This window comes from Aspergillus campestris (genome assembly GCF_002847485.1).
Source record: "Aspergillus campestris IBT 28561 chromosome Unknown P168scaffold_10, whole genome shotgun sequence".
Lineage (NCBI taxonomy): Eukaryota > Fungi > Ascomycota > Eurotiomycetes > Eurotiales > Aspergillaceae > Aspergillus > Aspergillus campestris.
Genome location: NW_020194345.1, coordinates 109056 through 133983, shown reverse-complemented (window position 1 = coordinate 133983; position 24928 = coordinate 109056). Strand labels below are relative to the sequence as shown.

The 24928-nt window shown below is 51.1% G+C and overlaps 7 protein-coding genes across 7 annotated transcripts; 3 read left to right on the top strand and 4 right to left on the bottom strand.

The window, feature by feature from the left end:
- Positions 1–657: 657 nt before the first annotated feature.
- On the bottom strand, positions 658–1205 carry P168DRAFT_36554 (uncharacterized protein). Its single transcript, XM_024841903.1, has one exon. It carries the CDS (start codon positions 1093–1095, stop codon positions 748–750), a length of 348 nt encoding a protein of 115 aa, XP_024690469.1. The 5' UTR covers positions 1096–1205; the 3' UTR covers positions 658–747.
- Positions 1206–2338: 1133 nt separating this feature from the next.
- Positions 2339–4020, bottom strand: P168DRAFT_292030 (bZIP transcription factor). Its single transcript, XM_024837513.1, has 3 exons — positions 3541–4020; positions 2912–3474; positions 2339–2840 (listed from the first exon to the last, which is right to left on the bottom strand). The coding sequence occupies exons 1-3, from the start codon at positions 3713–3715 to the stop codon at positions 2709–2711; spliced, it is 870 nt and encodes a 289-aa protein (XP_024690468.1). The 5' UTR covers positions 3716–4020; the 3' UTR covers positions 2339–2708.
- Positions 4021–8691: 4671 nt separating this feature from the next.
- P168DRAFT_36515 (uncharacterized protein) lies at positions 8692–9150 on the bottom strand. Its single transcript, XM_024841902.1, has one exon. It carries the CDS (start codon positions 8954–8956, stop codon positions 8723–8725), a length of 234 nt encoding a protein of 77 aa, XP_024690467.1. The 5' UTR covers positions 8957–9150; the 3' UTR covers positions 8692–8722.
- A 1799-nt stretch (positions 9151–10949) lies between these two features.
- Positions 10950–12360, bottom strand: P168DRAFT_283656 (branched-chain amino acid aminotransferase, cytosolic; the record flags this gene model as incomplete). The annotated part of the gene is made up of 4 exons (XM_024836070.1): positions 10950–10962; positions 11015–11713; positions 11766–12063; positions 12126–12360. 4 exons carry the CDS (start codon positions 12358–12360, stop codon positions 10950–10952), a joined length of 1245 nt encoding a protein of 414 aa, XP_024690466.1.
- Positions 12361–13056: 696 nt separating this feature from the next.
- On the top strand, positions 13057–16445 carry P168DRAFT_306127 (putative protein kinase Scy1). The gene is made up of 2 exons (XM_024838997.1): positions 13057–14757; positions 14818–16445. Exons 1-2 carry the CDS (start codon positions 13323–13325, stop codon positions 16224–16226), a joined length of 2844 nt encoding a protein of 947 aa, XP_024690465.1. The 5' UTR covers positions 13057–13322; the 3' UTR covers positions 16227–16445.
- A 203-nt stretch (positions 16446–16648) lies between these two features.
- P168DRAFT_272587 (dipeptidyl peptidase) lies at positions 16649–21976 on the top strand. Its single transcript, XM_024835326.1, has 10 exons — positions 16649–17006; positions 17101–17980; positions 18031–19140; positions 19207–19323; positions 19963–20536; positions 20601–20637; positions 20693–20828; positions 20882–21228; positions 21297–21561; positions 21619–21976. The coding sequence occupies exons 1-10, from the start codon at positions 16675–16677 to the stop codon at positions 21637–21639; spliced, it is 3819 nt and encodes a 1272-aa protein (XP_024690464.1). The 5' UTR covers positions 16649–16674; the 3' UTR covers positions 21640–21976.
- Positions 21977–22393: 417 nt separating this feature from the next.
- On the top strand, positions 22394–24300 carry P168DRAFT_283653 (putative RSC complex subunit Sfh1; the record flags this gene model as incomplete). Its single annotated transcript, XM_024836069.1, has 4 exons — positions 22394–22737; positions 22818–23993; positions 24065–24149; positions 24202–24300. The coding sequence occupies 4 exons, from the start codon at positions 22394–22396 to the stop codon at positions 24298–24300; spliced, it is 1704 nt and encodes a 567-aa protein (XP_024690463.1).
- Positions 24301–24928: the final 628 nt, after the last annotated feature.

The following is a 24928-nucleotide window of genomic DNA, read 5'->3' as shown; positions in this document are numbered from 1 at the left end:
TTTCTTTTGTATTGATTGATTTGTTTTGGTTTGGGGTTTTGTTTTTTAAATTCCCCTGCCTAATTCAGTCCGGTTTTTAACGTCGGGCGTTCGAATCATGGTCATTGTAGATCGTGTTTCCCGGTCCAGCCGCGAGGAAATGTTTATTGCCCTGCTTAGGTCCGTCCATCCACCTCACCTACCTTGTCTGTCTATCTTCTGTCTTTCTACCTGTCTCTTTGCTCTGCCCATGTATGTATGTATCATGTAGCCCAATGAGGAAAAAGGAACATGGGCAACATCCATGAAATTACGGAGTAGTCCGTCACCCATGTCCAGCCTTGTCCAGCCTGCTCCACAATAGTCATAACTTGGGTTGTCACTCGTCAGGCGTCACTCGTCAGGCGTTCAAGTCAAGTCGTAATAGAATGCGGCTGTAGTTATCAACCCTGTAAACCGATTCCATCCCCTCAATCGATCTTCGCCCTTTGCCCGACTGGAACACCTGACCAGTGCGCCCAGCCCGAGATTCATATACCGACGACCTAGCATAAGGCTGAGGCCAGTTTGATCCTCGAATCAGATTCATTACCTCGCTAGGCCGCCTGCGCAGGGCCTCCCTTCGTCGGTGGAATGATGCCGTGACGAGGGCCCGGGAAAAGCAAATTGACTGGTCCCGCGGCGATCCTCGGTGCAGCCACACTTGTTGCGTGGCATTCTTCGGGTCATATCCCAAAACGAATCGAGCAATCAGGGAAGGTGAACAATTCACTGGGGATCTGGTGGTGTTTCTGTGATTCGAGGAATTCCTCGGGATGATAATGCTGGACGACCCACTGCTGGGAAGACCACTGAAAGACTAGAGAAGACCACTGGAAATACCAGGGCTGGATGCAAACACACCGGGGTCAACCCTGCAGATACCAAGGACTGATTAATTGCCAAAAGCAAAAATACAATGACATAACCAACCAGGATGAGGCAGAGGCAAGGAGCGTGAATGGCACTTGATATGAATGGTCCGAATGAAAGACACCTGCAGTTTACCATTATTGAGGTGGCAGGGCGCCTGGAAACATTCCAGGCCAGTCGAGCCACATCATTCGGCGAAGACATGGGCGAAGGGAAACCGGGGGAAATGCCAGACACGATACAAGACAGAAAGAAACCAGAGGCCGTCCACGGGCCAGTATTGGTGTCACACAGGGTAAATAACTCAAACCAAGTAGACTCCTCGTCTGCTCCAGTTAATCTAGTTATTAGCCTGCAATAACGTCCGTAGGCAAGAGTTTTGTCTATGGGACGGTAATATATAAGGTGTCTAATTTAATACCATTTCATGCGAGGGCCTGTGGAGGCGCAGCACGGTCGTACTCGCAGAGCCCCACCACACTGAGCATCTCGGTCCTTGTCCGTGGTGGCCTTGATAGAAATGAAAGTTGTCCGAATGGTGACTGGATACTGTTTGAAGGTGGAGACAGTTGACAGCCTGATAACAACGACGGTGGTATCAGTATGGACGAGTCGACAAGCTTCGCCGTAAAATAAACCAGAGTATTCATGGGCCTTGGAGAAACCTATACTCCGTACGGTACGGTCGATTAGAAGATGGCTAGTCAGTCGTTCATGAATCGTCTGGTCTTTGCGTGCCGGACGGAAGGCGCCGGACGGGATGAATGGAGCCCATCAATCAATCAATCCTTCGCTTTGTTTCCACGTTGACCAAGTCGGTCGTTTCGCTTAAAGGGTCTTCTTATCTCCGTATCCAGAAGTGCTTCTCGTGAGTCAGTGACGACAGACCCCTCAGGGACCGCAATCCTCCCGCCAGAACGTCCAGCCCCCAACGCTCAAAAAAAGCACTGGGAAGACTCCGAGAGGACGTCGGAAATTTGGGGGCCGGTTTTGAGGACGAGAAGATACTATAAATTGCACAGACATATATAAATAGATGGGAGGGAGGGGATGCAGGATGGGCACTCCAATCAATCAGGTGTGTGGACGCTGAAGGAGCACCAGGCACTAGAGAACGGCGCCATCAGCACCAACGATTGATTATTCTCTTTCTTCGTCTTAGATCCAGAATCAATCAAAGACCCACTGGGCGGTTTGGGGGCCAAGGAAGCGGGTTGGCTCCATCGTTGTTAGTGCCAAGTTGCAGGGTGGAGAGTGGAAAGGAGATCGAACCAACAAAGCTCCCAACGACACTAGTAGCCTGGTAGCCCTTAGTTCCGAGTCAATCCTCTGTATGGACGATGGATGGATCTGGACAACGCCGGTCCTACCGAGAAACCTGCCTTTGTTTCAGGGTCTATCAGGAATGAAGACTGACCTGAGGGTCCTTAATTAATTTACGGATTCTTTCTTTCTTTATGCTTTATCTTGTTTGTATTCGTAAGTTCGTACAGTATCATGTACTTCGCTTTCCCTTTCCGGGATAAATCAATAAATCAACCAAGGAACACTCCATGTAATCCAGGAGGAACGCCATTCATCATGCATCTATTGGTCCTAAAACCAGCGTTCGGCTGGTCCAGTTGGAACCCAAAATCTTGCCGGAATGGGAGATGGGAGCAGTCCAAAACACGCCTTTTCCAATCCCATATCAGAGCGTGAAACAAAGGAAAGAATAACAGAAAAGGAATAAAAAAAAATAGAACAAAAGAAAGAAATGAAAATCGTATACAATCATAGCCGAACAAATTCACACATCGTCATATGGGACTGGGATATCAAAATAATGGAAACGAATGCGGGGAGCATGGGCCAGACTCGGGGGTGAGAGGGCAAGCCATGATGGAAGGCTCCGGAGGCGTCGACGGAGAGGAGTGATCATCGCTGTAAACGTGCGACAATGGCGGGATCTGAAGCACATCGAGTTAGCTGCGTGTTCTTCTCTAGGATGCGAACGGATTCAATGAGAGCGGGTATGTACAGGGATATTGTTCTCGGCAAAGTGTTGAGGAGTCGGGCATAGATCTATACCAGCCATAGATGCATAGCTCATGCTAAACGGACTGACGATGTCCTCATCTGCGTAGGGATGAGGCCGCTTCACGGGGCCGGTGGGTGCCATGGTGACGGGGAGGATCGAGGGCATCGGGGAGCCGTAGTCGTTTTGGTACGTATCGTTGTAGGAGGTGGGGATGGCGTGGTACCCGTGGGGGTGTGCGTAGACCGACTGTCCGTAGGGGTCCAGGTGCGGATAGGAGGGATAAGAGAAGACCGGCGGGGGCGAGGCCGAGAGCTGTCGGGTGCATTGGTGCGAGAACATGGAGCTGCGGTCGTCCGGCGTCGAGTAGTAGTCATAGGCAGGCGCTCGCTCCGTCGCCGTCCGGCTGGTGGCATCCGAAGTTGACTTGGATACGCGGTGGGATTTGGCGCGAGGTTTCACCATGGTCTTGGGTGGTTCCAGCTTCTCATGGGTCTGCTCTGGGGACTCAGAGGCGGAAGCTGCACGCTTTTCCAGGTCTTCCAGGCGACGCTTCAACTTCTTGCCTGTTGCACAACAAACATTAGAGACACGGCTGGGTCTTGCCTCAGGATCAGAGACACAATGCTTACGGTAGTTACGCTGGGCGATTCGGTTCTGGATGCGACGACGCTCGGCCAGATCGGAGATCTTGGTCCAGTCCTCGTTAGGGTTGGCGTTGGGACTGAAGGCACTGCTTGTCCCGTGATTCGAAGAAGCCCTCGAGCTGGTCGAGTGGCCATATGAGTAGGTGGAAGAACGGTGCATGGTGGGCATGGGATAGGACGGCCAGGGAGTCCAATGTTGGAGAAGGTGAACAAGTATCCTTCCAATAAGGGAAGTCCAAGGTTCAGATAGATGTTGAAGACTCAAGAGTAGGCAGATGAATCAATATACTAGTTGGGAGTGGAGGAGTGGTGGAGTGGGGGGTCAACGAGGCATATATAGACAAAGAACCAAGCGTAGCAGAGTAGTACTTTAGGCACCGTGAAGACCGAAGGCGAATGGAATACTGGATGATCGAGGCTAACCGACATGAAGGGTAACAATGCGTATTTAAAAGAAGGCCGAGCCATGGGGACGATCAGCTGGAGAAGTTTAGGGCCGTAGCTTATGGCCTTTTTTCCTCTGCTAAGCCCCCGAGTCCGAACCCGCCCATGACGATGAACTGCCCTGTCGATAAGCACGTCTTCCGTATTCCGAGGAAATTAAAAACACTTCAGAAATGATTAAATGGTAATGGTCATACCTGATGTTTAGAATTTATTATTATTACTGTTTTTATTATCATATTATTTATTCAGTGATTAATCTTTTTTTTCTCTTCTTTTTCCTTTTCAGGAAATCGATTTATTTGTATTATTCAAGCGTATTATCTCCGTTTCACAGGGGTTGGAGGCCTGAGAAACTGGCAAGGTATGCATGGCTCAACCATGTGTTGGTAGGGAACAATTCCCGAATAGATAGATATGCAGCGCTGCGTCACTTACCACATTATGGTAAAATTGTAAAATCATTTCATGTCCGACTAACTGAACATGCCAGCAAGTGTGAGGCTGTTTTGAGTGGGACTCTTAACGTAAATAGGCCGACAGTGGAAAAACAGATTGAATCAGGCAGTGCTAAACCAACAGACCGGGATGCGTCGACCAATCTGAACCATGTGGTCCCAGATATTGGACATTCCACTGCAGTTAGTTCACCCTGAGTTGCTGAGTTATTGGCCGAATCTACCAATGCGCCTTGCGACCGAATCCAACAAGACAAATTGACGGGATAAGAATAGAAGCGTTGTGAAGTAGATCTTCCTTCTGTTCTCCTTCGCCCGCCCCCATCTTGTCTCCCTCCCCCTCCCCACAGTCTTAGTTAGTATCGGCGAGTTTGATCGGGGTATGGGAACTCAAAACATCATGCAGCTTTCGAAGGGGCTGAATCAACTTTCTGTTTTCGGTGTTAAGGAGAAAAATGGAAACTAGTGCAACCATGAGCAATTTCCTTTTTGGTATAGTCTGTCTGGTGTGCCTGAGTAGAATCCGACCGACCAGCTTTTTAGTTCTAGTTTGGGGGACATGAATGCAAGGCCATAACATCAGGCGCCCTTACCCCCCCCCCTACCCCCCTCCCTCTCAGTCCTCCCTCCCTCGTCGACTTCTGGCGTTACCTCGCACGTTGTGTGGAGGAGATAGGGTGGGGTGGAGGATGCATATTTTACACGAGCCTGGGGGGGGGGGGGGGGGAAATTGCCTCGAGCAATGAATCTAATGGTTTTGAGTAATTTTGAGCGAGGGAGGGCTCCCAAAAATGTTCCCATGCAGTGTGGTTTGACAAGGGGTCGTGGTAGTTAGGGAGTCGGAGCCGTGCAGGGAAGAAGGGGCTGAATTACCAGGTGGTATTGTAATGGTATTGCAGTATGATGGTCACACTTGGCTGAATCCTACCGGGGATAGACTGGTCGGAGGCACAGCTAGGTTCTCTCATCATCTTTCATTGTTCTTATTATGATGGAGGTAATTATTGATCCTTTTCATGCCGGTCATCTGAAGGATCTACAATGCTTTTCTCGACTGTCATCACTTTTTTACATCAACGGACATGACTACATTATCTTGTCAGATTATCAAGTAGATTGTTTCAATCTATGGAAACACCACACCTCCAGACTAGAGTTTCCCTGGTACTGTCTAACTCTTCTCGTATATGTAGATGCCTAGTAGTACCGTCCTAGAGGTATCATGGATATCATCAATATCCCTCTTCAAGAAACATCACGGTGATTGGATACCAGTGTCACCTCATTGGGCTTAGCTTTTCTTCTAGCCTTTCTTCTACCAGGCTACACTTGGAACATCGTACTCGGGTGGAGTCATCATGGGCGAGGGCTGATTTGAACAGGTTTTGGCCAGTGTGCCGACAAGTCTAGGTCGCAACTGGATAGGGCCTTGTCAGTGGACGGGTCTCATAACTCAAATCATGCTCTTGTTCGGATCCTTTTTCTAGTTTGGGTACCTGGGCCCTAAGACGTTTCGCGTTGGTACAGTATAGTATACACTATATCTTGGGTATAATATCAAGCTATCCCACGGAGACATGGGTATCGGTAGTATCCGCCGTGTCGATAGGAAGGTAGAAAACAAACTAAGATCCCTATCGGTTTGAAGACCCCCATGAAAGTCGAGATCAAAGGGAACTTCCACACACCCTGCAGCGATTTCCACCTCCTCGAATCAATTCCCCCGTCAAATACCACGCAATCCGCACATACCGACCAAAATATTCCCCACCAGGGAACCTCGTCAGTCTCCAGACCAATCACCCCCGGGGATACCGATTTCCCTTCTTGGAGATTGCTCCCCAAGGGCTATTCTGTTCAAACTACCACCTCGCGTCCACTGTAGATCGAGAATGGCTCGTCCCCCCCAATGCAGCATGTCTCAGGAGGCTCGAATACCATCCTGACTTCCCAGACGCACGGTCTCGACTTCTGCCACGTTGCACCCCTTCATCTTGGCAATACACTAAGGATAAGGATCTCACCCTGTCCTTCAAGTCAGTCATGAATGCGGGTGGGGGAGTCACCGGTCTGACGCGGTTACTTTATTCCTGCAAATCTGTAATTCCGGTCCGTGATGACGGATCCTTTGTACCTGGTATCTACCCGTATTTTATCTTTTCTTTTCTTTTCTTTTCGTATTGTTTCTTTTCTGTCTGGGGTAGACGGTCCATCGCATGCTGCCATCTTCGAATATCTCCTCTGCAAAACGGATATTATACAATAAAATATCACAATGCATGTTTCCAGGGAGATCCCAGATCATTCGGTCATCCAAAGTCGTACAGAACAGGGCGCAGGACAGTCGACTCCCTTTGGCCCGTTTTTCCCTTACAGATGTCGCATTCTTCTCATTCCTACTAGTTGTCCCTTTGCGGTTGGTTTCGCTTCCTACCGTGTCAGTGGGCAGAACCTGTCTGCTGTCTGTCATTATGGTTTATTTTTATCATGCCACTGCCTTCAATACAGCCCCTGGAGTGGAGGGATTAAATGCGCAGTAAGGCTCAATTCACATGGTCTTTTGAAATCTAACCCTAACCCGCGGCTAGCTAGTATGTATGTAGGTTATGCCCGCAGTGCATGCAGTACACTATAACTAGGTAGTTGTTGGTTTATAACGGTAAAACGCACGTAAGATTCGACTTGCTCTCGTTGGGGCCCCCACATTATGTACGTAGAGAATACGACCTCAAAATCCTCCGTCGTCCAGTATTCAATAATTTCCAGCGTCCATCGAGTAGGGCCGCGCTAATGCCGTCCCCAAGGATCCTCGATTCTCGACATCCAACTGGCACGGATATCACGAGTCAAGTCACTCGCTGTATGACCAGCGAATGCTAGATAGATCCGCCGATGGATTGGATACTACAATGAGGCTCAAGCCCGCCGGAATAGCAACCATATGTGCAGGGTGAGATTGTCCTCATTGGATTCCAGTCCAGCGATTCATGCACGCTTTTTTTGATGTCATCGCTTCTATGCTGCTTCCATTTGTATCATGCGATGTAGGTAGGGCTGAAGAACACTACCAAGCACTACTACCTGGAGGTTATGTATGGCATGGCCCATCCATCCAGCCTATCGTTAACCACCTGGGCTAGTAGTGTAACCTTGATATAGCCCCTATCTAACTACCTATGTCTTGCCTGTATCCAGAATAGTTAGTTTCTTCAGATAGCAAGCCAATCACATGGTTTTCACCAACCAAACACGACCCGACCCGTCTTCGTGACGGGGATAGATACGGACTGTCGTCTATTCCCTATCAGGTCCGATCTCTCGAGCTGAAATCAATCTTGGAGGGGGGAGGGAGTCTCCCATGACTTTGCCGGCTCCCCTGTACAACCCATCGACCTCGTGTAGACGTCGCACTTGTCTATCCCACCCTTACCCCCCCCCCCCGAGAAGCCATGCATTCAACGCTTGTACAGAAGGAGGCACCACTGACTTCTCATTGTGGGTCTTGATTGCGATAGTTGGTGCAGAGCCGGATGGGGTGTCCTGAGTGGTTGAGTGGGAAAGCTGGATACGATCGGACGGTGGATGTTCGAGACTGCGTCTGGGAGTGTTTGTCAGCCGGCTACGCAATCTGTATGTCTGGTTGTCTGCCTGGTGAGAGGGCGCGTTATTTTCCAGACAAGGGTCATATGCTATTTACAGTATCTAGTAGATTGCGTGTCTGTATCTGGTATCTACTGGGTCAGTTGCATTGGGATATCTCGAAACAGTCAACTTACGACTCATCTGCACTCCCCTTCTAACAGGTTCCTTATCTCGTCACAGGCCTAGAGCCAAAAATCAAAAAGTAACTTCCGTTCTCTCCCGCCTTACCAACAATTACTCGCCACTGCACCCGGAGCATCCGAAGTGTTACCTCTCGATTCAGCCGCCCAGCGGGGTACGGGAAATTCAGTTTCCCACGTGGAGGCGGCGACGGGGTTGAAACATGAGGATATGTTCAAGAACAACAAGGCACGAGATAGGGCCAGTCAGATGGGGAGTCAAGTTCGAGTCGTACTGGGAGGGAGGGGGGAGGCACAAATCTGAGACGCATTTCTGGCCTAGGTGTGGTTGTTTGTTAGTTACACAGTTGATTTACGGACTGTATAACGAAGTATGTATCTACCAGTTGATATCTTCATATGGGTGGTGCTACAATAGGATAGGAATGAACCAAACTACCTCGTTGATTAAACTTTAGGATATGTCATCCTATTCCACTCTTGTTACCGCCGAATAAACCCCACAGGGGGAAGTAAGGTATGTGGACCGCTCCCCATATGCCAGCCATAGTTGTGCGTTCCGTAGTTCCACAGCGGTCCGGGACGTTTGATGGGGATCTTATCAATACGGAGTACTCCGTAAAACAACAAAAGAGGAAATAGAACAATACGGTAAATACGGATACCAGCCCGGACGTGGCAGTAATGAGATGTGCGTGCACAACATCCGATCATCATGCACGTCCACCCCTGTGAGAAAAAAGACTGGGAACTACGTAAACTCGCGCTGGCTTCATCCTAGCCAATGCACTCGACTAGAGCCTCAGCTCAGGCATCCAATGATCAACCATCCACGGTGCACACCGTGCAGGTAGGTATAGGTCATCCGGTATGTATCGACAATCCAGTCAATCCGAGGCTGGAAACTGCCGTCGTACAAGGTCGATAATGGAAAAATACACAGTCTACAAACTATTGAATATGGAAAAGATCATTATTAATCCTTATGTGATCAGGATTTGATTTATCATCATGAGTCACGCAGCTAGTTGATTCCATGGCTGGTCGTGGTTGTGATACCCCAGGGTGGGAGATGTCGGTGGTTTAAATCCGAACCCCGACATTCCACTCGGGCCAAGTTCAGCCGTGGGGCATGTTTGAAGATGACCGGGGATTTGACAGATTGGAAGAGGCAAAGGGTAAAGGGCAATGGGCAAACTTGGAAAAATAAATACTTAATTAAATTATAGAATTATAATATGAAAGTGAAAATAAAGATTAAAATAAAATAAAGGAGCTGAAAATGGGTCTCTCTGCCTTCCCTCATGTACGAAGAAACCAACATAGACTTACAGCCAGGACCATAACTCAGTTAACAACCTGAGTATCTTCAAGTTTAATAATATTACACCAGTGTTTCAACCACCAAAACATCCTCTGACAGGTGATGTATCTACCTCTTCAACAGTGATCCATAGTAAAAGGCACAGATGGTCGTTTCACACTCTATCGTATCCGGGTCCCACACTAACTCACTAGTTATCCACCCTTCTAGCCGTGAAACACAGCCTTTGGTTTCCCCCTCCCTCTAACCCGACCGAGTAAGCGACGCGCAGATGCTTCTAATTATGGTCAACTTTGATCTGTTCGCTACCCGCTCTCTTGCAGTGATCGAACCCGATCTCCGAGATCATCGACCCGTGGCTACCCCCTCATCTTATCTTTTTTCCGAGGTGTTGGTTGTTACAGGTGTCAGCTAGTTAACTGATTTAGCGGATTTGATCATATAGAGAGCTTTGCGACTCCAGTCACTTACTCAGCAGTGTCCTTTCCACCTACCTAGCAATAGACCCAATATACGGTGGTTGTGTCCAGCCTAACCGGCGCAGCCCTTGCTTCCATGGATGCAAAAATACCCCGGGCTGTGTAGAGCGTACATTCTACCCCGTATCCTGCCTGCCCGTCAACATAGTATCTAAAAAAAGTAACAAAACGGGGCTCAACCTAACTAACCAAAATGGCCCCCAGGTAGGTTCCAAATCTAGATGCTTATAGCGTTTCAATGTCTATTGTTCTTCTTATTGGGTCTATAGTATTGCTGCTCTCAGGTCGTTCGGCGCTTTCTCCCCCCACAGCCGTCGGCCATTTGCCATCATGAGCATGCTTGCTTTCACCTTTCTCCCTTTTCGCACTCGATCGGCGGTTTTGTTGCAAGGCAGATTTTGGAAGCGTCGGCTGGCGACTGTCAGGGGACGGTCGGTTCACTGATACTCGCTTCCACTGGCTTTGATGGTATCACGATCAGCGCGCTATCGCTGTTAAGTGTCTTGTGTGCTCGTGCTTGGCTAGAGCGGCTGTGTATGCGGTATATTGCCCCGAATTCAAGTGTTGGACATCGTGGATCTCTGCCTATTTGGAATGGGACATGCATTGAAGACCGTAAAGGGTTCGTTCCTAGCCAAAATGGAAAAAAACGGCGTAAACCAAATGAATTACCAAGGAAAGCACGCTCATGCTAGTTCAATGAGTCGGGTGAAAAACGCCGAAACCGAATATGGGGAAAGGGGGTCATGGGAAGACAAGACATGAAAATGCGAGGCCGGTAGAACAGTAAACAAACTTCCCCGCCCTTCTTTATCCGTACAGACCCATCGCGAGAAATCAAAGTAAGCGCCAAGACGAGTATGTGTCGAGTTATATATGGATTGTCCGTCATATATTTCAAGTTCGTTTAAAGGACAACGCTGGATGCGGTCAATAGGTGTTCTTCCAAAGTCAGTGGGTTCGGAAACTTACCTCCACGGGTGATTCTCATCACCATACTGGATTCCTTCAATCCAGTTCTTCATCTGAAGGGCGATTTCGCCAGCCTCTTCCTCATCCTTGAGGCCGCAGTTCACCAGTTTGCCGCGGTAGCTGATGTTTCGCACAGGGCTCACAATAGCTGCGGTACCAGACCCGAACACCTCCAATAGTCTACCCTCTTCGGCCGCCTCGGCGACATCGGCCATCTTGATCTTACGCTCAGAGACCGTCCAGCCCTTGGGGATCAGTCGCTCCCGGGCCAGTTCGAGCACGGAGTCTCTGGTAACACCCTCGAGGATGGTTCCATCCAGAGGCGCAGTCACGAGCTCCTTCTTGCCCGTCTCCTTATCCTTGAGCGCGATGAAGAGGTTCATGGTGCCGACCTCAGTCACATACTCCTCCTCACCGAACAGCCACAGGTTCTGCTGGAAGCCCCGAGACGCGGCGTTGAGCTGGGGAAGAACGCAAGGAGCGTAGTTCGCTCCGAGCTTCTTGTCTCCGACACCACCCGGCCAAGCTCTGACGGCGTAGTCAGTGGCCTCCAGCGAGATAGCCTTGAAACCGGTGGGGTAGTAGGGACCGACGGGGCTGGCAATGACGAAGAGAAGGGCGGAGCCTGGCGGACCAACTCCGAGGGTGCTCTGGGTACCGATCATGGTAGGTCGGAGGTACAAGGAGTATCCGCGGGTGCTGCAGAATATTAGGGACCGTTTTCGCTGGCGTTAACTTGGACTCGGCTCACCTGGGGATGAAACGGCTGTCCTGTTTAACAAGATCGCCGATCAATTTGGTGAGCGCCTCGCCATCAACCGTGGGCAGGGCAATCCGCGCCGAAGACTTGTTCAGACGCGCCATGTTCTTATCCGGACGGAAAAGCCGGATCTGTCCATTGTTGTCCTTGTACGCCTTCATACCCTCGAAACACTCGAAGGCATAATGCAACACGCAAGCCGAAGGGTCCAGGCTGAGGTTCTGATAGGGAATGATGCGCGGCGCGTGCCATCCGTCCGAAGCCGTCCATTCAATCGACAGCATATGATCTGGAGGAATCTGTGTGTCAGTAACTGTCAAGCCTGGGGCCATTGTCGCATGATGTCCTTACCGGTGAAGGTCTTGCCAAAGATGAGGTTTTCCGACGCAGTAATCTCCTTAGGGGTGCTCGTCTTCGTGACTTCGAGCTTCGACGCGTCGAGACCAGCCTGAGAAGCAGCAGCCGGCGTCGCACTGAAGCATCTCTGCCATAGCCGGTTCGAGACAGAGGTCTGGACGGGGAGAACACGGGGGGCGGCGCGCGAAGGCAACGCCCTGTGGCGAGCCAATTGACGGAGTGAGTTCATGATCGCGGTCCAATGTTCAGAATTCCAACAGCGAGGGGAGCGAGGGATGTTGGTCGATCAAGTCCCAAGCGGTGGAGTGGTATTAATAATGGGAAGACGGTCAGGGAAGCAATAATAATGAACGAGCGGGCAGCGGAGCTTAAAAAGAGTGCGCCGGAGCGGTTAGTTAAGGTAACTAACTGACCGGTCGGAGTGACTCAGGCACAACTCCGGACAGATCCAGTTGATCGACAACCGTAGGGCGCGAGATGGACCACTGGACTATGTATCAAGTATAAACTGTTGAACTGGTTCAAATACACAAATACAACAATTGTCTGTTTTTTGTTCGAAATCAAAAGCCCCTTCCCCCAAAAAGGCATACCAAACAAGGTATTCAACTTTCCATGGCAGACCGATCGATGTCCGACATCGGCCACGATCTGGTTCACGGCACACTTTAGCCGGCGCTTCAATGCCGCAGGCGGTGTGTCACCTGACGTGGGGTTTCCGAACGTGGCCGTTCGTATGGGGAGCCCACGCTGCTCTCCCATTGGTCATCCTCACCCCTTTCACGTGACGCCCTTTGTCCTCCGGGCGGACAGCGGGCAGATATGCATGGGGGCCAAGCTGGGTGATGAACCTCGAGTTCCAAGGTCGAAAAAAAGAGACCAGCAACTGAAGCAGAGTCCAGTTTTTGAGCGTACAGCTGTAAGACTGGGATTGACATGAGAATAACTTGACATACGGCCGATTGATTCTCCCCCTTTGCAGATACCATCGTCTGTGCATTATTTACTTTGTTTCTTCGGACCTGTCCACATCTCCAACAAGCCACATTGAGAAATCAGGCTGCAGCTTCCGGGGGCGTACCGAGTTACCATACATAACTATTGCTCCGTGACAACGTCGGTTCGACTTTACAGCTGCGCTGTTGGCATTGATTATTTGAGTCTCATGCCAGGGCGGTCAGAGGAAAGACAATGTTTTCCTCGCTCAAGTCCCTGAGTTCGAACATATCAACGAACTATCAAATTGCCCCCCACTCGACGGTGATCTCTGGCCCATGGCGTATCCATGATGGAAAGAAGAAATCTACGGGGACCGCGGCGTCCATCTTCATCTTTGACAGAAAGCTTCTCGAGCCTCGATCTAGTGGCCTTGGTGGTCGTTCCAGCTCGTCCACGAAAAAGGCCCAGGAGGATGTCGTCGAACGACTGAAGCGGGAAGCCAGCAATCTCGCCCGTCTTCGACATCCGTCTATTCTCCAGGTTCTGGAGCCAATAGAAGAAACGCGCAATGGCGGTCTTATGTTCGCCACGGAGCAACTCACCACTTCGTTGGCTGGGCTTCTAAAGGAGAAAGATGCCCAGGAAGGCTCGTCGAGACATGGTGCGCGGTCCAGTCGCTTTACGGTGGAGGAGACGGATGGAGGCCAAGGCCGGAGAGATCTCGATATCGATGAGCTAGAGATCCAAAAAGGGCTGTTGCAGGTTGCCAAAGGTCTCGAGTTCCTCCACGGATCGGCTGGTCTCGTCCATGGCAACTTGAACCCGGAAGCCATCTACATCAATTCCAAATCAGACTGGAAAATCTCCGGCCTTGGCTTTGCTGGGCCTTCCGATCCCAACGAGACGCGAACCTCGCTACCGCCGCTGGCTCTGTCAGAAGTGCTTCACCAGGATCCACGACTTCCTCCTTCTGTTCAGCTGAATCTGGACTTCACTTCCCCAGACTTTGCGCTGGACTCTAATGTCTCCCCGTCTGCGGACTTGTTCTCTCTTGGGCTTGTCATCGTGGCCTTGTATAACTCGCCTCACGCTTCTCCGTTGCAGACACATTCCAGCGTCAACTCTTACAAGAAATTGCTTAGCTCGCCGTCCACGACGCCTTCCCAGGGAAATAACTTTCTCTGTTCAGGCTCCATCCCCAACGATCTCCTTACCCATGTCTTGCCCAGGCTGATCACGAGGCGGCCGGCCCAGCGGTTAGACGCCCGAGAGTTCCAGCAGTCTCCATATTTCGATAATATACTGGTCTCCACACTGCGTTTCTTGGAATCACTACCGGCCAAAACTCCGAGTGAAAAGTCGCAGTTCATGCGGGGCCTCCAGCGGGTACTCCCAGAGTTTCCCGTATCTGTACTGGACAGAAAATTACTAGGTGTACTCCTAGAAGAGATGAAAGACAGGGAGCTCCTGTCACTCATTCTGCAAAACGTCTTTGCCATTTTGCAGCGCATCCCGAATGCCCGCCGCACATTCCCCGAGAGGGTAATTCCCCGACTCAAAGAAGTGTTCCCAACGGGCAAAGGGGCGGTCCAGGATCGTGACTCTAAGCGAGAAGCGGGTCTCATGGTTGTCCTCGAGAATATGAATATTGTGGCGGAAAATTGCCCGGGCAAAGAATTCAAAGATGGTTTGTTTGTCCTAGAGGATCGACAACAGCCAGTGTGAGCTAACTCTCTGCGATTCCTAGATATTCTTCCTTTGATTCGACTGGCTATGGACTCTCCTACTCATTCTCTAGCTGATGCTGCCATCAAGTGCTTGCCCATCTTTCTACCCACTCTCGACTTCAGTACCGTGAAGACCGAAGTTTTCCCTCCAATTGCCGCGACATTTAGCAAGACAAACAGCCTAGGCATCAAAGTCAGCTGTTTGGAGGCATTTACTGTTCTCTGCGGGGGCTCTAAGGACGGTGAGGACGTGGCTGAAGATGACTTGACCGGTATAATTCCAAAAGGCAAACCGCAGCCAACTAGATCATCCATCTTGGACAAGTATACAATCCAAGAGAAGCTTGTTCCGTCCTTGAAGGCCATCAAGACGAAAGAGCCCGCTGTTATGATGGCCGCGTTGGGCGTGTTCCAACAGGTTGGCAAGGTTGCCGACACGGATTTTATCGCCTTGGAAATTCTTCCAGTCATCTGGAGTTTTAGCCTTGGCCCCCTTCTTAATCTCCGCCAGTTTGAACAATTTATGGCCTTGATCAAGAATCTCTCTTCCAAGATCGAACGCGAGCATACCAAAAAACTCAAGGAACTGTCCTCAGGGGGGGATTCTGGTGGGTTCCAAAATGGCACCGGAAGCTCTTCTAAAACCCCCGATGCCTTCATGGCGATGGATACAGATCCGACAAGGAACAACTTTGAGCGCCTGGTCCTCGGCCGCGGATCCACAGCTTCAAAGGGCCAGGATCTCGACAACTGGGGTAGCCTGATGGCCGAAGCACCAGCCGCCCAACCTTCTACCTCGCGGCCTTCATCCACGGCATTATCATGGTCGTCCCAACCCGCTCGTCCCAATGCCATGGGAAGCGCATTGTCCAGCCAACCGAACCCGAGCATGCGTTCCATCACTCCGGACTTCAATATGGGCTCTTTCCCATCCCTGCAGCCCGCTGCGGCGCAGAAATCCCCGGCGACATCGGCTTTCCCACCATTGCAACCCTCTCCGTCTCCCAGCTGGAGCGCTATGAATTCCCCCAACAACCAGTATACATCCCCAGCGAGTAACCTGCCTAGCCCTGGGTTGGGATCGATGGCCAGCATGAAGCCGTCCAACTCTTCTTTTGCTGGAAACCTTTCGCGGCCGACTACCAATTTCTCTGCCTTTTCCATTCCCCCGCCTCCATCTACTCAGGGTTCGATGGGGTCATTCTCTGGAAGTAGCGGCCTCTCCAATGCTCCAATGGTCCCACCACCGCCTCCATCTACCCAGGGCTCGATGGGGTCATTCGCAGGGACTGGCGGTCTCTCCAATGCACCAATGGCCTCACCAGGCAGGACCAACCCTTCCAGTCCGTTTCAAGGCAATACTAATAACTCGTCACAACCGCAAGGGGGTGCGAAAAAAGGCCTCGACAAATATGAGAGCCTAATATGAGCAACGTGAAGTGCACCTCCACTATCACACCCCTCGCTCTGCTTTCTTCTTACAATAATTTTTCTTTGTGTTTTCCTCGTTCGCATTTAGCCAGAAACTCTTGGGTCGTCTCTATCTACCATGTAGATTTTGTTTCATATATGGACATTCAAGCATTATTCCCCGATAGTTTTGGGCGAGAATCAACAAAAGGATGGCAAAATCCCCCTGATATTGGACAATGTGACAATGAGGAATTTCTATAATTTGAGCCCTAAATATGTAGAATAAATAGTACAATGGATGCAGGATATACTCCGATAACTAAAAGTCCCCCACTGGGGTCACCGCCTTCGGCGTTCAACCGGATATCTCCGGCAGTATTAAGCCATTGGGTACCTTTACCTGTATGTCATAGAGCAACGGAGCTGCCAGTTAGCTGAGGTTACTTTCCCCCAAGCAACCAGGAATGCTGCCCATACGAGGCGCTTTGAAACGCCTGCCGTCGGAACATCGTTCCTTTTCCCTCCGCCGCCCCTCTCTACCCCTCCATTACCAGCACGCCTATTCTCGACGTCACTTTGAGCGATTCTCTTCGTCCACCGTACCGAACATCAACAATTCCTCCAAGCTTTCTGCAGAGTCGCATCTTTCAACTCCCGCTAAATTCACGATGGATGCCAATACTAAGCAGCACTATCTCGCCGACTCTCCCCCCACGGTTGTGCGTCTGGAGGCGAAGCATCACTTTGATGGGTTGAAGGATGAGAAGTTGAGGAAATATGCCCACTACATGAGCAGGTTCGATGATCTTCTATGCTGGCGCTATTTGTCTGCTTTTTTTGTCTGGGTTGGGTGTAGAAAGCTAATTGATGGATTCATTGGTCTATTTTAGGGCTGCTTTCGAAGGCACGCGTATCACCCTTCGCCAGGTCTCCCCCGAGTCGGAGCCGATCTACGACTTCATCATCTCTCTCCACAAATCCTGCAATGGCGATTGGAGTGGTTTGGCCAAGAAAACCAACGTCAGCGATGAGCACGTTCGGTTCTTCTTGGAGTACGCTACCCAGTTTCTCGGCAATTGTGGGAATTACAAGGGCTTCGGTGACACTAAGTTTATCCCCCGGTTGCCGGTGGAAGCCCTGGAAGCTCTGGCGTCAGGAACTCCCGAGACGAAGGCCGCGTTCCAGAAGGCGAACAGCACGGGCGGCGGGTTTTTCGAGACTTCCCAGCAGGCGCTTATGCACCTTGGGTACCCGGAAGATGGCCATATGACTACCTATTACCCTGGTTCTCCGTCGATCACCAAGGACGATATCACGGCTATCGGCGACTTGATGGAGAAGAAGGGGCTTCCCCTCGAAAACACTAGGCTTAGGAAGAATGCCTCTGGGGACTTTGAACTGTTAATTGCCTCGGGTATTTCCGCGCCCCCGGCTCGGGAACGGGACCTTGGCGCTGTCGATACGCTGGAGCTGGAGGGTCATTTGAAAGGGAAAAAGGTCCGCCTCGTGTTCGGTGACCACCAGGAGGAAATGGCCAAGGTTGCGCACAGCATCAAGCTGGCCGAGATCAATGCGGCGAATGACAACCAGAAGCAGATGCTGGAGGCCTACGCCAAGTCGTTCGGCGCTGGCTCCATCGAGGCATTCAAGGAGAGTCAGCGGGTCTGGGTCAAGGATCAAAAACCGGTGTTGGAATCAAACATTGGATTTGTCGAGACCTACCGGGATCCTCACGGCGTCCGCGGAGAGTGGGAGGGCTTTGTCGCTTTGGTAAGTGACGCCGATGCATATGCCGTGGCCAATTCGCTAACATTCTGCAGGTGAATTTGGAGCGGACCCGGGCCTTTGGGAAGCTGGTGGACAGTGCCGAGAGCATGATTCCCAAGCTCCCCTGGGGGATTGATTTCGAAAAGGACAAGTTTCTCAGCCCGGACTTTACCTCGCTTGAAGTCTTGAGCTTCCAGTCATCTGGCATCCCTGCCGGTATTAACCTACCGAACTATGATGATATCCGCCAGAATCTCGGTTTCAAGAACGTCTCCCTTGGAAACGTGCTGAGTGCCAAGGCCCCCAACGAACCCATCCCCTTCATCGCTGAGAAGGATCTCGAAGTGTATCGACGATGCCGCGATCCCGCTTTCGAGGTGCAGGTGGGTATTCACGAACTCCTTGGACATGGAACAGGCAAGCTTCTCCAGGAGACCGCCCCGGGTGAATACAACTTCGATGTGCAGAACCCTCCTGTGAGCCCCGTCACGGGCAAACCCGTGATTAGCTGGTACAAGCCGGGTCAAACATGGAGCTCTGTGTTTGGTTCGATTGCCTCATCCTACGAAGAATGCCGCGCCGAGTGTGTGGCCATGGCTCTCAGCTGTGACTTTGAGATCCTCAAGATTTTCGGGTTTGGGGATGGGAAGCAGGACCTCTCGAACGAGGCCGGCGATGTTCTATATACGGGATACTTGCAGATGGCCCGCGCAGGCCTGGTCGCATTGGAGTTCTGGGACCCTAAGACCGGAAAGTGGGGACAGGCTCACATGCAGGCGCGGTACAGCATTTTGCGGACGTTCCTCGATGCTGGAGACGACTTTGTTAAGCTTGCTTACACCAAGGAGGATCTGTCTGACCTCGAGATCCATCTCGATCGGTCGAAGATCCTCTCGCACGGCCGCCCCGCGGTGGAGAAGTACCTGCAAAAGCTGCATGTCTATAAGAGCACCGCGGATGTTGAGGCCGGGAAGCAGCTCTACGACGATATCACCTCGGTCGACGACTGGTGGGGAACCAAGGTCCGGGAGATCGTCCTCAAGAACAAGGTCCCTCGTAAGGTGTTTGTCCAGGCCAACACTGTCCTTAACGGAGACGAGGTGACTCTGAAGGAGTATGAGCCGACACTTGAAGGCTTGATCCAGAGCTATGTCGAACGCGCTGTTTAAGCATTAGATGTGTCTAGATCTGGGTATGTAGATGTTGCATGTGGCACGTGAATGAATCAGAGAAGAAACGATCAGCGAGTTGATTATGGGAGCTCTCTCGTGATCTCGGGCCACGTAGATGCATCTCTTGCAGTCATTAGGATGGTAGCGCGTGACCCCAGGAGTGGCGAGGGAAATGTCAACGCAGTCCTCAGCTCTTCAGGGATGATACGCAGATGATTCCCTAATGCCCCGTAACTCTACCGAATCGCTCGATAAGTACTCCGTAGTACTCAATAAGAGCATGCGACATGGCACCTCGTGTCTTCAAGGTCAAGGCGTGCATAGATGTACAGATCTACGGAAACGCGAGATTATGACCTACTCTGTCTTCTAGATTTGTATTCAAAATGTATAGATATCATAATACACGGCCACCGTAGTCTCGTGGACGGTGCCAACTGGAGAGTTCGCTGGTTTACGGGGAACGTTGCCGCCGCCTCCGCCTTTTCTCCTTAAGCGCTCGTTCTCTTTCCCGCCTCCTTCTCCTCCCTGGTCGCCCTGCGCTTTTGGTCACTTCCAACTTGTCACTCTTCTGACTACCACTGTCACGTTGGTTATTCACTCCATTTTCTGTCAATATCGCAGAGAAAGTATATTTTCTAAATCTTTGATTTGTGGTTACTTGATCTTCGGATTCCATGTGCAATCTTTAGACATACTGTGGGCTCCTGATCGACAACGGGGAACGGGAGTCTGGATCCTCTCCGGTCAACGGCACAAGTCTGGGTCGCCTGGGTTCGTCTCGACCTCATCTTTAGAGACAATTAACAACAGCACACCGGCTCTTTTTCCGATCGAATTATTTCAAATTTCGACGACACCTTGTCGTGGCAATCAACTCCCCCTGGCTCGCCTACCACGGCGCGGCCGCCTCATCACCTAGCGGACCCTATTGCGGAGGAAGACGACGACTTCTACGCCGCGCCGCCACCCCACTCGCCATCATACTCTGAGGCGTCCTCTTCTCACTACTATCCGCCCGGTCCTCCACCGTTCTCTTCACTGGACTTTGTCCCCGGAATCGAACCCGATCGCGCTAAACCTGCGGAAACCGAACCCTCGTCGGCTCCTATCCCCCCACCCTTTGTTTCTCCATCCCCAGAGGAGCCCCTAGAACCGGATCCGTCGCCGTTGCCCTTGGTCGCAGAAACCAAGTCTGCGTTTACGCCGGAGCAGAAACCGGATTCGCAAGGAAAGTCTACGGAAGACGGAGAGCCACCACCGCCATACACCGAAGGATCTAGTCCCATTGAATCATTTACATACGTGATGGCGGCAGCAGGAGGCGCATCGAGTATCATTACTCAGGTGCAGCAGGCAGGCGGGCCCCCTATCAATACGCTTGGTGGTACGACACCCCGGATGGATGTGTAGTGTGTATCTTGACTAACTTGCTTGTCCTGTGGTATTAGATATCGGCGGGGATGAACATATCACGCTGGATCTCCGGTGAGTATCCGTCTGGCTCTTCTCTGAATCACACGGGTTGTTCTAATTGTCTCAGGGGTACCCGGTTTACGCTCTCTCGGGATGAATTGTTGACCTTGCCGGAATTTGTCCTTCTATCTCTTTTCCCGAACGGTCTACTCCCGGATGGACATATGGGCACTTTCCATGAAGGTGATATCTATCCAGTCGATGTGAGAACGCTATGACTCCTATGCGTATGTACAATCCTGACATGTTCCTCCAGTACGATCCCGCGTCGCTTCAATACATGCTGGATTTCTTCCGCTCGGTCGCCCAGTCTATCCCCTCCTCGCCATCTGCGTCGACGTCGCCCGACATGGATATGTCCGATTCCATGCAAGGATCGGCTAAAGATATGCTCCAGGATCGTGCCGGCATTATCGTGTTACGCGAGGACCTTGATTTCTATGCGATTCCGCCGCGTCAGGATATCGACCATACGGAGATGATGGAGGTAAAGCGCGCGGCTGCCAAAGCATTGCTGCAACAGGACGGGATCTTTTCCGGTCTGAGGAAAAGCGAGGAGGCCGGCTCCACCGAACAACATCTGATTGAGATGTTGACTGCAGGGTGAGTCCCGCACCTTCGATCAGCCCATTGAGCTACTTTACGTAGGGAACCCATGCTGACTCTTGCAGCGGATTTGATCGCGACGACCGGTGGGGCCATCGGGCGCCCGAGCCTAGCAAGGCCGTCATCTGTAGCTTGGCACTGGCCAAACTTCGAACCGATATCAAGGGCGACTTGTCCAATAACAATTCAGTCGGCATGGCTCAAAAGCTCCTTCTTTTCTGGCGAAAGCCCGCCAGACGGTGCTGGTGGGAGGGGATCGAATTGGACAACGTGGATGGGGTCGATGGCCCTGTTAAGATTTGGATCCGCAGAGTATGGACTCTGGAGATGGTAAGTTATGGTTTCAATCTCTAGCGTATCTTGTTCTAACATTTTTGTTTCATGCAGAGCGTCATTGGGCTCCGATAGCCCTTTAACGCGGGTTTTGTTTGTTTTTAATCTGGACAGTTTTTCTCGTTCGTTCATTGCTACACTGCATCTTACTGATTCTGGTTGCATACTTGATACATACCATCACTGCGGCTTTACTTTATTTTTGTACTTCTTTTTTGCCACCTCGATCTTTTCTTGCGAGTCAACGATATCCGTATTGACAATTGGGTGTTATGTGCTTGATTCTGTCTATAATCCCATTAGCTGGCCGGTCCCCACGCATTGATCTTGTATTTTTGATTTTATTACTTTCCTTATTCTGTGTGCTTTCATTTGTACCCTTCTATTATATTCTAGAGAAGATAAAACCAACAATGGACAATGTAGCCAATATCATACCTGAGATATATATCACGTGATTGTGTACCGAAACAGGACTAGCGCGCATGTTTGAATCTTGAGAACGCGACGAAACAGAAAAAGGCGGACGGAGCTTGAGCGCGATCACCATCATAGAATAGAAGCTTTGGCACTATTCCTCCCACCCCAACCCAGACACGGCCCACCTCTGTTTCAACTTTGTGATCGCATCGGAAATCTCGCAAAGGCACTCTTACTGCGACTCTAGAACCAATCCGTTTCCGCTTGAATTCACGGTTTCCAAGTCGCCTCTTCTACCCTACATCCATCCTTTTGTCGCCGAGGATCTATCCTACTGGGTCGCCAGTCAACGCTCCCCGCCTAGGTCCTGAAAGGGACATGTTAATTAATGTTCACCTGAACTGCCAACATGTCCCCTCTTCGAGGCTATATCACATCCTACCCGCCACGAGTGCGCCAGTATAGTAACGCGCTTCTCACGCCCATCTTTCCTACCAACCAAGCCGGCCCCACGCCGCGAACCACGAAACGAGGGACCACCGCGATCAATTATGCCGAAGATGGCTTCGACGATGAGGATTTCGATGACAGCGAGGGTCCGCGCCGACCAACGGGGTTAAGGAGTCTGCGACGGGAGGAGTCTACGTTCGAGAAGGCCCCTTTAACAGAGAAGCTGGGGAAAGAGATCCACGCCCCTGTTGAAGTCCAAGGGGTGTTTCGCGACTGGATGATTAAAAGGATGTTGCGGCCTACGTACGTCTCCCGGTGATTGCTATCCCGTCTTCCCCTCCCTCAATTATATGCTCACTCTGACCCTCGTTTGCGCTCTGCAGATGTGCCGACCAGTTACAAATCCAAGCGCAATTGCCTCTGACCCTGATACCCATCCGGATTGACTTGGAAGTGCCGGCACATCAGCCCATCGAGCCGTTCCCCCTTCCGCGGTCGATCATGGATCCTGCGATCAACTCCACCCTGCCTGCGTACAGGCGACCGGACCCCCTACCCGCCTACCGCATCAAGGACACCTTCCTGTGGAATCTGCATGAAGCGCTCGCCACGCCCGAAGAATTCGCCATTGGGTTCGTTCGCGATATGGACCTGCCAAATCCGCAGGTCATGACCATGGCGATCAGCAATCAGATTCGCCAGCAATTAGAGGAGTTCGCCGGCGTTGCGTTGCATCCGCTTTTCCAAAGCACCCAGCCAAAACCCACCAGCGCCTCGCAGGCTGGCATCTCGCGGGACGTGTCTGTCTCCGCAACGCCCATTCCCGCTCGGCCTGTCACTCCTGATAACAGAGCTAAGCCTCTAACGGGAACGAAGGAGCCGTTGGTGAACGACAGTATCCTAAACCCGGACGATGCATACAGGTGTATGATCCACCTCAATATCAACCTGCAGAATAAGCTGTACACGGATAAGTTCGAGTGGTCTCTCCTGCATCCGCCGGGTATGCCCGAGGAGTTCGCCAAGATTACGTGCGCTGATCTGGGTCTCGGTGGAGAATGGGTCGGGGCGATCGCGCACGGGATCTACGAGGCCGTCCTGAAACTGAAGAAGGAGGTCTGCGAGAGCGGCGGCCTCATCAGCGGAATCGGCGGCTATGGGAACGAAATCGACAACCAAGCCGCTAACGGCGCGGACGCCGGGTGGCGGTACGATCCCGAGGGACTCGGCGACGAGTGGGAGCCCAAGGTGGAACACCTGTCCAAGGAGGAGATCGAGAAGCGAGAGGGTGATCGCGAGCGCCAGATTAGACGTCTCCGGCGAGAAACCGCCCGGTTCTCATCCACGGCCGGCATTACTCCGGACATCTCGCGGCAAGGGAGCGGCTACTTCGACATGGACAGTGAGACACCACTCGGTAGAGGCGAGCGCAGCAGACGGAAGCGGCGGTTCCGCAGCTTGAGTCCGTCTGGCAGGGGTGGTACGCCCGGTGGACGAGGAACCCCAGATACTGGGTCAGGGGCCGGCTATGGCGGTGGTGGTGGTACATTGACAGACTGGTGCGTCATGATCCCTACTCACCTGCTCGGGTGGACAAAGAAATTTGGGTTTGGCTAATATCGTATTGCAGGGAACGGCAAAATTGGAGGTGCAGTAACTGCTTGGTATGGGGCACTGCCGTTTGGGCTGTTCGAGATGGCCCTGCTGGTCCACGGGTAAGAGACTCCATTTTTCCTACATGGTCGCTCAGAACTGACGTGTGTGTAGTCGTTGTGCCACAACTGTGGACTTCTATACGAACGGGACAAGGTTGCTCCTGAGTGGTCGAGAGATCTACACCGTCACGATATGCCCATCGCCCGGTGATCTTCCGGGGGTTTCAATGAAAAGAGCCTACCATTCCAGCGTTTCAAGCCTACCAAAGGGTAAGACGATTAACCAATGATCAACTCATCGAGAAATGCTGGCTGACCACTAGTAGAAGTGTACCCTATTACCCAAAACAGGAAAAAGACCAGAAAAGAAAGACATAACATAACATACACCCTATGCAGCTCGATCCCAACAAGTATCTCTGAGACACATATCATGTTTCTCTGTGTATTTCTCTGAATTTGGCCCATGATATCATATCTTCTAATGAAATCCTTTGTGTGTTCGAGAGTTGGCGTTCTGATCTGATCTGATCTTTTCTATTCTTTATTTACTATGCATGTCTTCTTCCCAGGTATCCATCCCTGTTTATTTATCTATCATATCTATTTGTTTGTGGCTACGGTTAGAGTTATGGTCGGCTGCCTTTCTATTTTTTTCATCTCGATTTAACTTCACCTTTCTTTTTCTTCTTTTTTCTAAGATATTGTCGTCTATTCGCTCTGATCAATTCATTTCAGAGTATGTATACTGGTTGGGGGAATTGATGGATGGATGGGTGGTTTTATCCTTTTACCTATCCTTTTTCTCTCTTTTTTGCTAAGTTGATTGGCTGTAATAC